Raw genomic sequence first — 12,702 nt, 5'->3', positions numbered from 1 at the left:
TCCAGAGGTGAAGTCTTAGATCTGTTTTGGGCAAAGAATCTGTCTATGTGAACTTGTGCAGTATAACCATCAGCTGTATGTCACTCTCTGACTCTGTGACTCACAATAGGCTATAACAATATACATATTCATAAAATGTGTTAATTATATTGTGTTATTACAAAAAAGTAATTATTGGTGGTGCTTTCTACTTGATACTTCTGTCCCAATGAAACTCCAAAAAAAATTTTTTCGCTTTCAGTACCTATTACCAGCAGCTAATGCTGAGGAATCTCACTGTGCAGTTAAAACTGTGCAGGAAATGATGGCCTAGTAAACTTTTATTTAAAAAAGAGAAAATTCGAAGAAACAATCAGCATAACAAACCAGTCATTGCTTGTGATAAAAAAAAGTTATCATGCCGTCCTTATTCCTTTCTATTTTCTAATTAATGTGTGCCACCAGTCCCTGAAAAATGATATACTGTAGATGCAGTATATCCATGCATATGATATACAGTAGTATATCACATGCAGTTCACACAGCAGCAGTGCACTAATAACGTAGCTATCGCATTGATTCATTTTAGTAAAAAGCTATAAGTCTGATGTCTTTCGGGTATGTATGATGATATATTAGATTGTACACACTGCAGCAGAGTTGCTTTTTTTCTTCTCGTAGTTATGATTCCTATGCAAATGCCACTTCCACTATAAAACTGTGGCACATCATCTGAATTCCCTGATTCAGCTTTGCCACATGAACCAATCACTGATCTGCTATTGCTGTTTCTGTTTTCCGTGTCAGCAAATTATATTTTGTGGCTCCATCAACCAAAATAAAGGTGACTTAGTTTGAAGAACAGGGAATGGGAAGGCTGTATTTTGCACCAATAAAACACTGAGAACTAATGGTAACAGATCTGTTCCCCCAGTTAAGGCCAATGCAAGGCATTAAGAAAAGAACAAGCAAGCGCTTATTGCAGTTATGTATCTACGTTTTTTAGTGTTACAGTGTGCCTTCCTGTATTTGAGGCAATGTCTCATGCGTATTCATGACTGTATACAGCACAGTCACATGGTGTCACTGGCTGTTGGTTGCAGCGACTGTGGTTTTATGTGCACTGTGAATGCATACACCTCGTAAACCTAAAGTTGTGTGACGACTGAAATGGGTATGTGGTTATTGCATTTGTAAGAGAGTCAGCATGCATATCTGTCACATGCACTATAATCATGTAAATGAGGCGTGGTTCACTCTTTTCGTTCTTTTACATAAACTGCTAGTATAGAAACGTGTATGTACGAGAGCATTTTCTCCGTGTGGTTTCAGAGGCTTCTGAAAGGGGCTCATCTTTACGCTGGGCTTTGCATCCACCCACTGGCAACTGCACATATTAAGCACTAACCTTTATATTTGTGCTCAGTGTGATTTTTTTTGTCTTTTTGGGGATGGGGGTATTTGAGCTGTTGAACAAGGGTACAGTGCATTTTCGGTAAAAAAAAAAAATGGCTGTTTTCATATGCAAAAACATAACACAGTGTTGATTTTTGCATCAGTCAGTACACAAAATCTGATGTGGCTGGGTGGATGCTGCTGAATTTATCAAGCAGTTTAATGTTAGAGCATCGCTTCAAAATATGTGTGTTTAAGAAGAAAAGAAAAAATAAAAGCGCTTTGGTGACGCCAAGTTTTCCTTTCTCCTCAGGTCCTCCAGTCGTCGTAGGAATGAGCATCAACATAGCAAGTATAGACTCCATCTCAGAAGTAAACATGGTAAGTTCAGATCTCATTGTTTTAAGGAGGGCTTCACACTAGGAACTCCCAACCTTGCAAGAAGAGACTAGATTCATGCTAAACCATGCAAATATTAAATATCAGATACCAAAATTCCCCAAAAATATATCTCAAACACTCGCTATGAAAAATATCTGAATATTTCTGTGTTGACTGTCACATTTATTTTTATTTATAGCCTGCAGCACATTTAAATAATAAAAGATGATCCAAAGTGCTTTAGAGACAAGCACATTTAAATTCCAGGTCTTCAAAATTAGTGTTTTTTGAAGACTTGAAAATACATGAAAAGCTTAAAGGTGTGTTTTGGTGTGCTCACTAATTACTGTGGTATCCGATCACAGTGATTTAGTGGTCAAATTGCAAATTAATGATCATTCTAATCAGTATTGGCAATATTATCCCTGCATTTACTTTGCATGGGATCACTACCAAGTAAATAACTATCACACAGCACTTGCAAATACCAAGGCAAATACTTGCTTACAGAATCAGCAAAGGCAGGATTGCTCAAAGGCTTTCCAGCTACAAACACTACTAACTGTGTTTTGTACAGTTCAGTTGGACTGAACGGCCACACAGACTGTGGATACGTGTGATGGTGGACAACCGCTTCTGCTTGTTACTGAATGAGACACTGAGATTTGACTGCAGGTTCTTTTTTCTTTCCTTTTTTTCATCATTACTCCTCACACTAGTTTGCAGGTAATATACAACGTGTTCGTTTGCTCTGACAAAGACTGTCAGAGAGGCAGGCTGGAGTACTGGATAAGGCAATATGGCTGATGTCTGAAAAATGACATCATCCTGTCTCTTAGCGTTCTTTTTCTTTCACTCAGCATGATATAGCCGCCCACATAGTGTGGCAGCTTTTTAAAAATTATGATTATTGTTATTATTTTCTGCTGTATGGCTTTTTTTTGCTTCTGGAGTGATGGAATAATTTTCCAAAAATTCAAAGTTTATTTGTGATTTGACATACATCTAACAATCCCCTAAAGTTGATTCTGTTCATCTGGGCGTAGCGTTTTGTAGGAGAAATATTTCATCACTCATCCAAGTGACTTCTTCAGACTCAGCTGACTGCAGGTTTCCCCAATCTTATAAACAGTACATTTGCATAATGACTGAAACCAGCCCACTGAAGGAACAACGGGCTGGGAGGTCAGATGTCAGGTTAATTACGCAAATTCTCATGACCATTGATCAACAACCACTAACCAAAACCCACTGATCAATGGCCATGAGTACCATTCACAGAGAGTTGGGGAATGGCTGCAATCACAGCATCAACTTTTGGAGATTTACTTTCCTGGATGATTGAGAATGCATCAAGACATCTAACAATCAGTCACTCAGACTGATTATTAAAAATTCACGGTCTTAATGAAACAAAAACATAAAATGTCAGTGTTTTCCGCCCGTCGATGCGTTTGCAGGTTTTTGAGTAGCAGAAAATTTCATTGGGTTGTGTTTTTTAAAATGACGTTAGAGTGCCTTTCCTCAAATTTGCATCTAAAATTGCTGATTATTAATGAGAAATGTCACTGAAAGGGGTGATTGAGTTGTTTATCAGTAGTTTGGTTTAGTTCTCATTACGAGCCCCGTGGCCATTCATTTGTACACGGGTGAGGCGTTTTCTGAAAAAATATTATGTCATTAATAATAAATCAGAAAGGAAGGATACCAGATCTCTTAATAGGCATCATGCTCAAATGCAGAGTGTGGGTAAACTTGTTATTTAACTCTAATAATCTGAGATGCATCGAAAGCCGCCGTTTTTTTTTTTTTTGCACTTTGTAGGTTTTACATTAAGCGCCTGTACTCGTGTTTTTCTCAGCACTATTAACAGCACAGCCCTTTGGCTACAGGGGATACATTAGCTGCAAGACGATATTTCTCCACTTCACTGCATTTCTCCTCCTAATCCTTCTCTCTCACGCTTTTCCTTAACACAATCAGAAACATTAGATGTTTTTTCCTGATCTGAGATTCACTTAAGCATCTTCTAGTTTCTTCTGCACTTAACTTTTGAGCAGCAGTTAATCTAAAACAACTGTCTACTTTTCCCCTTGAGTACAGTTGAGTACTTTTTTGTTTCTTTGTTTGTTTTTTGCCTGTGGTTTATGTTGGTTTTTCCTTTACTTCTTCCCAGGACTATACCATCACAATGTATTTCCAGCAGAGCTGGCGAGATAAACGGTTGGCCTATGGTGAGCTGAACCTAAACCTAACTCTGGACAACCGTGTAGCAGACCAGCTTTGGCTCCCTGACACCTACTTCCTTAATGACAAGAAGTCCTTTCTTCATGGTGTGACAGTAAAAAACCGTATGATCCGACTGCACCCTGATGGCACCGTCTTATATGGATTAAGGTAAGAGCAGTAAAAACGCTACGCACTACGTGGGTTGCTGGTTAATTTTAATGTGGCTTATCAGGCAAGCATCGGTGCTGTGGATACATTGTGCCACACTCTTCTGTCTTTCTTTTTCTCTGTTTACCGTCCAACTGTTGTTTTATTTGCTTTCACATCATAATAGCAATGCTGTGACACTAAGAGTGCAGTTAATTTTTAGGTTGATGACTATTGGTTGCTGCGACCGTGTGAAATGAACTTTTAAGTAGACCAGGTCTACAACAACCCGCAAACAGTCTCTGTCTGCAGAGCAACTTTGGTATGTCAGGCTGGGAAAACATGGCAATAGGACAGAGTCAGTGTACTATCAGTTTGCTATCATGTCCTATTGAATGGGGTCAAGATGGGAATTACATGTAATCTGTTTGTGATAATATCCAGTTAATAAAATAATCCAGCCCAAACCAATTCCTCCAAAAACAGTGACATAGGTGTTCCAGGACTTCAACTGAACTACAAAATGACACAGGTACTCACCAGCCTTGCTGTTGAACAGCTATATAACAAAACTACAACCAGTTGAGTTGATCCCCCTGTTGGAAAGTGGCCTGTCACAGGCGTGCCCTTATCAGTGAATACTGACTCAAATAGATAGCAATGCGTTTGGAAGTTAGTTAGTTATTTTGTCTGCAATCTGTCTGAGACTGACTGTTTAAGTCAGAATTGCTTGCCTTCCACCAGGCAACCTGTGCAGTCACCTTGCTGTTGCCACAGCTATTCACAGTTGGGCACCAAATCAGAAAAAAAAAATCAATCCAATCAACTTGCAACCACCAATCTTTTACAAGGAGGTTGCTTTCCTGTCTTTGCTGTAGCATGACTGAGCCATTTAATGTTAATACAGATGAGACTGCGTAATTATTATTTATCATTTTTATCATTACCAAAGTTTGTTACACAGCTGAACTTAGAGGCAGATTGGCTCTTGCAGTCTCAACAGGTCAAGTGAGAAGGAACTGGACACCATGAAATGTCCCAGTGTGAGTGTGGCTATGTGCAGCTCCATTTTCCTCAGCAACTGATTAGAAATCTTTCCAGGATGTTTCTCTGCCCACAGCCTGGAAGGAAACTGGACAGAGTTCTTGTTGCCTTTTACATTTTACTTTTATACTAGAAGAAGTCTAAGCCCCAGAAAATATAATGTGAGCACAGAAAAACATTCCACGTGTGCCAGTAAAGGACCCGTCTCACTGTGACCATAAACAGCATTAGCCGTAAAATAAATAGTACAGCAGAATCATAAGTATTTCGATATTGCTAAAACTTTTGCAAACTGCTGAACATCCATACATACAGCTCTTACGATCACCTGAACAACTGTTGCTGTGCTGCCGGCCATTTCCTTCATCAAGTGGTATATTTTACTAACCTTAAACCACATTTAAGCTGGAAAAACAAGATCACCTCTGCTAGCCCATATCATCTGGTCCTTTGGCAGGATGAAATATGACAGATTTATTTTTGGTAACAACAAACAGACTTTCAAGTTTTATTTTTAAAGTTAATGGTCTGCAAAGTTATAAGCTTGACCTGAAACAATCACAATGTTTTGGAAGCAGTGACGAATACATTAAAGCAAAGGTTCATTGACCCAGAAAGGCTAAAAAAAAAAGGTTTAAAATGCTCACCACCTCAATGTCCCAGATCACTGTGACGAACCAGACAATTCAGTCAACAGCAAATGCGCACAGAGGGACCCATCTAAAAATCCCCTGGGCACTGCTTAAAGTAAGGTTTATGGAACTCACAATGGATTGCTGCTTTTCTTAACACAAGTTATTAAAATAAAGTAGTGTGACAGAGGCAAAGAAGCTGGGAAGGCGTTTTGTTCGCCGAATAAAGGAAAATGTCAGCGACAGGGTTTACATCATATGAAGTAATGAATTATTAATGCGATAATCAGCATTCAGAAATGCCAAATTACCAAATTGGTGCTGACACAAAAGGAGATGTGACTGCAAAAGTATTTCTTTTTCTTCTTATGACTCGTCACAGGGCTATTATCACTTCAACAGAAATGCATCCTCACTGATGCAGAGGTGGCAAACAAATATCTGTGAGACGGTTTCATCTGGATCTACTGTGACAATTCCACACAGGCATGCCAAGCTAATTTTAGCTTCTGACCAGACAAGTACAATCTGTACTTGTGTTTCTGTTCTCCAAGTCAGGAATAGGATGAATATATTATTTTAACAAAACAAAAAAAAAGAGTTGCTGTTTGATGGGGAACGTTATATATCCAACATTGTTTACATACATCCAGCTGATGATCACATTGGGAACGACTAGAGGGGGACTTGGAGAGTACATCCTTTATGAAGGCGAGTACACTATTTTGGTATTTTAAGGAAGGGAACTTGAAAAAAAGTATTTAAAATTGTTCCATGCAGGTACTAATTAAGCAAACAGAAAAATAGCACGGACAAAATAGCATATACCAAGTGAAATCTCTGACTTTACCCCATTAAATATTTAGCTTTGTTAGTTTTTGAATGTGTGTGGAATAAAATAACAACTTTGTGCAGCGGCCAATTTAAGCAGGTGGAGACTTGTGCCAAAATGGTACCAAATGACACTGCGCCACCTGATCTGAATAAACATTCCCAGCTGCTCCACTCAGCGCAGCTCAACACATGCAGGTTCCTCTGCGCCCGCAGAAAGAGGCACAAGGGTAGCAAAAATGGACCAGAGCCAGAAGAAAATTGCATTACACCTGCATTTGCACTTCGGCTGGCTTTTTATTCCGCATGCACGAAATGGAAAGCGAAGTCCGTTCCAGGGGATTTTAACGTCAGCTAATTCTTCAACAGCTCGTCCTGAGACGTACTACAGTTTGGTGTTGTCTGCTGTAAGCTGTATAGTAGATGGTCTCAGATTTGATTTTTGTCAGCAGTGTGTAATTAGAAAAAAGTGCATAATCGTACATGCAGTGGTGATTCCAGGGCCTTTATAAGCTTCCCATGAGCGTGTAATGAAATTGCTTTCTTGATTTGTTCGTCTTTTGCCCAGAGGTTGTGAGGACAACCAGAACAGACAATGCACAATAAATGTTTGTAGTCTGAGTTCAAGCTAATTGATTGTTGTGACTCTCAAATCAGAGTGCCTGAGGTTTTCGGTGTCTTTAAATGGATTTTATTGCAGCCCCTCCCCGTTTGAGTCTATCCCCCACGTCCTGCTACTGAGCACGACGTGGGGGATAGACACAAACTGTGGACAATCACATTAAACACGCTACTGCACCTTGTCCTGTTCTCTACCCACTCACTGTGAAATGTGCTAGCACTGGTGTTTTTTTTGTGTTTGTTTTTTTTTAAATGTGCTTTGTTTCGTACAACTTACTGTGATTCTAATCTAACTTGCGTTCTTCGACTACTTCTATTTTTATAATCATTTTGGGTAAAAGCTTAAAAGTGTCTCTGCTTCACAAAGGCACCGTCATTTTTTACCCACTGATGTGGCTTTGAGTGTTGAATGGTGAATGATTCTTTGTACCAGCAGCCTTTGTTCTTCCAGATTACCAGTCAGATTGCACCAACTTTTTTTTTAAATCAATTTTTCTCATGATCAAACACACACACAAAAAAGATATTTTAGAAGATGCTATATTCAGACCTATAACTCAAAGACTACTCTGTTCTGCGCTACAACTTAGTTTACTTTAATAAAGTAAACGGTAATAATTATCCTTAGTTCTAAATTTTCCGTATTGTAATACATAGATTGCAATGGAGAGTTGTGGATGCAGCAATGATCAATGCTCCAAGAATGGTTCGGATCACAAACCAGTTCTTCTGATGTGACAGTCTAACTAGGCTTGTGCATAATTTCAAAGTACTTGTGTCTCTTTTTTCTCGTACAGCAATAAATTTCAGTGGGATAAAAGGCATTACTTTTATTCATAGATTTAATTAACATTTTTTTAGGGTAATACTTTAACAGGATTATGCACTGTTCAAGTAATAGTCCATACAGTTTAGCTTTGAACCCTTTAAAGCAGTTTTAACACTTCAGTTTCTAGTATATATTTTTTTAATTTCAGCTATTGCTTGAGGATCAAGTTAGGTACCCATACATGCACACAGAACAGTTTTGAACTTAATATTTTGAGTTCAACACTTACTTGAAATGCTTGTGACACATGAATTATTAGTGCTGTGCTTGCCCACAAGAATCCAGAGATGAAGGAATTGTATGAATGCAAATACAAAAAAAAAAAAAGCAAACAATGAAATTCCATCATTGCAACATTTTGGTTCTTTAAGCTCTTTGTTTTCGGTTGTACCAGGTAATTCTACAGATAGATTTGAACCTTGTGCTTTATTACGTATAACAAACCGCAAAAGATGCATGGGAACATCAGGGTGTTGCACGCAAAGTCACTTCCAACATCACTAAAAGAAGATGTATTCAGTAAAAAACTGTTGAGCAGGTTTTTCTAACTTGCCAATGGGTTCAGAGGCTGAATCATCACCAGCAAACCAACGAGCCAATATGAGCATTGAGGGCTTTGTTGAGCTAAGCTCTCGCCAGATTGTGTTCTCTCTCTTCCCGTTTCTGTAAATCTGCTCTCTCATGTTGCTCTGTTTATTAAGCCAAGCATTGTGATACTACAGTGATCTTCTTTGGTAAGCAAACTACCACACAGAGATGGATACAGGAGTAGACTGCGTAGGCGTCACAACTTTTGCTCAGATATCTGAAAGCCTACCAGTCTGTAGTGCCGAGCCTCTGGGATCCACCTCCAGATTGCTTTTAGTAGTGGTGTTATGTTGGCATAATTCTTTGAAATGAATGGAATGAACCTTTTATTTATTTATTTTTTATATTACTGGCTGCATACTAGTCAGCCCTTTTGTTCATGAATCATTTTTGCAATGCAGTGACTTAAAAGATGCTGCAAAGTTCCATCAAAACAGAATTTTGACCACAAAGGTTTCTTTAGGCGTTAGATGCCAATTCCAATGGCCGGCCCATTGAGATGGCTCCCTTCCCCATACCTCACTTTCGTCTTTTACCTCCAAAGACAACTAAATTGCATTGCATATAAACTTAAAATCCAGAGCGTAGAGAGTGCTGAGTGTCAGACTGCAGTGCATGCACAGGTCTGAGGCTGCTGACCATCTCTTGTGGGACTGGAAGTTGCTGACCTACATCTGCTGACATTTCCAAATCCCAGCCCCTCGCTGTGAGCCATCCAAGCTCGTGCCTACTCAATGATGATTCTCTCCTGACTTGTTAACTGTCACATATAAAGTCAATTTCATTTCTTGTGGGCTTCTCTTCTTTTTTTTGCCGAGGGGTAAAGAATTCATTTCTGTCCATTACTCTGAGCTGCTGTTTCTGCAGCTGCCTGGATTCCACTGCTCCGCTGTGCTGCTGTATCAGGGGTATTGTCTTTTAAGAATAGTAACAGTGTCTTGACAGGATTTGTCTTCCTGTTTATGATCAAAAAGGACCCATCGTATTAGTTTTCTCTGGAGGGGGGGGGGGGGGGGGTGGCTCTCTTTTTTGAATGTTTTGTTAATGTTTGCTGTGCAATCATGAAAAAAAAGAGAGAGTTATGATTTTAACCTTATTTATTTTAATTAATAATTTTAACTGCAGTAAAGGAAAATGTTAAATTGATCATTTAATCAATGTAAAAAAACAACACAGTGTTTGATGGGATTGCATAAAACTGCAGATATCTGCACTTCATGATGAATAATCTATAGGCAAGAGACAAGATTATTGATAATGGAAACTGGCTGCTTTCTGTTTGCATGAGGCTATTAGCTCAAATTCTGTTGACTCCTTGAGTTTTCAGTGCAATTTCAGCACCAAGACCAAACCTGGCTAGTATGTAGACTATCTATAACAGAAGCCCCAAATGATTTGAAATGATCTCTGATAATTTATCTTTCTTTTTTGTCTCCGTGTTCTTTCTGCGGTCTGAACTGCAAAGGACTCAACTTTTAATATGATGATGCCTTTTTAAAAAAACCCATCTCATAGGCAAGTAGTAGTAGTAGACTGTAGTGATCACAGGTAAAGGTATGTAGGGAGGTGGTCTGGGTGGATGGACAGGTTTGCTAAACACAAGAGGAAACGTTCAAATGTAACCCAGGAGACCTCTGTTTGTTTCCAACTGGTAGCCAATGTTTCTTTTAACTGTGAATGTTCTACTTTTTCCTTGTCTTTATTATTGTAATCATGATATCGAAGGACTGCTGCACTATCCACTTTCAGCTGTTTATTTTATCTATGAACTTCAATCCCAATTGTATGTTTGCATAAATCTAGTTTACTCCAAACCCTGGTCTTTCTCTAACATGGTGTTCATGGTGCTCATATTACAAGTGCAGGGAGAAACCGACTAAATGGACTCATATAGCAATTCTAAACTGTAATTATTGTTAACTTTGACTTTTTTCAACTTTTGGTCTCGAATCACGATTGCCAAGGGACCTTTTCTGTTAATGTAATTAGGCATGATGTTATCTTGTCACAGTGTGTAACAATAGTGGCCCTGCTATACCCTCTCAGCAGAAGATCGCTGTGAGACAACAGGGAGGTGCGGTACAGTAGAGCAGAACAGCATGCAGATTGAACAGCTTACTGCTTGTGCAGCAGAATGCAGCACAGTGTTATTGTGAATAATAAACACATACGTGTCGCACACTTTGTTTATGTACATGTATAATTTTCTTTACCCTTCATGGTGCCTTTTGCCATCATGGCTTTAGTAGCCACACATGCTGGGGTGTAAATATAGCCAAATCAGCTTCAGCAGAACATATTTTGTTTTCCAATTACCTGCCAGCAGAACTGTGTTCACGCCACCATGACCAATTTACAGACTCTGTGTTCAAGCAATATATTTCCAGCACAAAGAGCTTATTATCTAATGTATTTCTAATTCTAGTTATGGTAGATGGTTGTGTATATTTTCTTGCTATATTAGTATAAAACCATGGACTCTGGCAGCATCTGTGGCTTATATGATTCAGTGTATCCCGAAAGTATTGCATCCTCTAAAAGCTGAAACTTTGTGAGGTGCTATCATGCTCTCACATGAATGTGCTGCTTGCTTCTGTCACAAGGCGATGACCTGAAAGTTAATTTACTGTAAATATATTTTACTTGCACAGGGCAGCAGTAAGAAAATGAGAACTGGTGTGATGAACACATACCAGCTGGTATAAACCGCAGAAATGTAATAACTAAAATCTGCTGCACCGGTGAATATCTCAAAGATCCCCACATGTGTAATTTGTAGCCAAAGCTGCTTTCCCGTGCGCCTTGATTTATTGGCATTAAGCTACTATGCATACATTTTTCTAAAGCTACCTGGCAGAAATGCATATCTCAGAGCAAGCAATAAATAACATAAATCGACAAAATCCTATGCAGGCTCTGAGCAGTTAGTGATCCACATAAAACGAAATAACGTCACCAGACCTCAAAAATCACAAATGTATAAATCACACTGAAGTCTCACATTTTCCCCTTTATAGAAAAGAACCTACAAAGCTATGTATGTTCAGACCCATAGGGACAGATAGAGTATTGACAAACTGTCATCAAATCAATGACCTGCAGAATAATTACTCTTAAAGGGAATTTTGATTATGGAATCGTCATACTAATGGTTCATTATTATGTACAACATGACAAATGATGACCTCTATATTAAAGGAGAAATATAAAAATGTCAAGAAAAGGAAGAATTTGAAAAAAGAAAATCTACTTCCTGCAGATCTCCTGACCATGAGCTTCACATGTGCCGTAAAAAGGTTAATGCAAGTTTTGGATTCATGCAGGATTAGAACTTGAAACTTCCAGGTAAAGGACCACTCCTTGCCCCACTGCACTATGTCTTCCTTGTTGTTGGACTTTTTACTACTCCCCTCATCTGGTCTTTTCTGTACCAGGTCTTCATGTCTCTATTCTGTCTTTGTCTCACAGGATAACCACTACTGCTGCTTGCATGATGGACTTAAGGAGGTACCCTCTTGATGAACAGAACTGCACCCTGGAAATTGAAAGCTGTGAGTAATGCAAAAGACCCTTCAAAAAAAAAATAACATACCTACAGCCATAAGTATAAATTTTTGTTCTCAGTCAAACTGTGCAATGCTCAGAGAAATAGCAAAAAACCCAAGAGCTACTTCTCAGACCCTACAGGCCTTAGTTAGCATGTTAAATGTTAAAGTTCATGACACTACAATTAGAAAAAGTATGCAAGAATGCACTGCATTTGGAAAAATCCAAAAAACCATATCAGCACAAACATGTAGGCACGGTGGTGGAAGGGTGATGATTTGGTCTTGTTTTGGAGCCATGACCAGGACCTTTTCTGTATATCAAATGATTGTACAATCAAATGTGAGGCCCTCTGTCTAACAGCGAAACCTTGTCCGGAACTGGACCATGTAGCAGGACAATGATCTCAAGCAGGATGGATGAAAAAGAATCAGTGTTGCAGCCTCAATTAACTAAAGCAACTTTTAAGGAGAGTGGCCC

General features: G+C 38.9%; 1 protein-coding gene across 1 annotated transcript in view; it reads left to right on the top strand.

Annotated features, from left to right (window-relative positions):
- The window catches only part of gabrb4 (gamma-aminobutyric acid type A receptor subunit beta4), a 57,614-nt gene that overhangs the window by 36,043 nt on the left and 8,869 nt on the right, over nucleotides 1-12,702 (top strand). The window contains exons 3-5 of the mRNA XM_085419558.1: nucleotides 1,688-1,755; nucleotides 3,932-4,152; nucleotides 12,145-12,227. Of these exons, the coding sequence (XP_085275684.1) occupies nucleotides 1,688-1,755; nucleotides 3,932-4,152; nucleotides 12,145-12,227 (372 nt within the window). The remainder of the gene's footprint in view (nucleotides 1-1,687; nucleotides 1,756-3,931; nucleotides 4,153-12,144; nucleotides 12,228-12,702) is intronic.

Source organism: Rhamphochromis longiceps, linkage group LG10 (assembly GCF_057381845.1).
Source record: "Rhamphochromis longiceps isolate RC_006_pf linkage group LG10, R_longiceps_female_GT1.1, whole genome shotgun sequence".
NCBI lineage: Eukaryota > Metazoa > Chordata > Actinopteri > Cichliformes > Cichlidae > Rhamphochromis > Rhamphochromis longiceps.
This window is presented reverse-complemented; position numbering and strand designations above follow the sequence as displayed.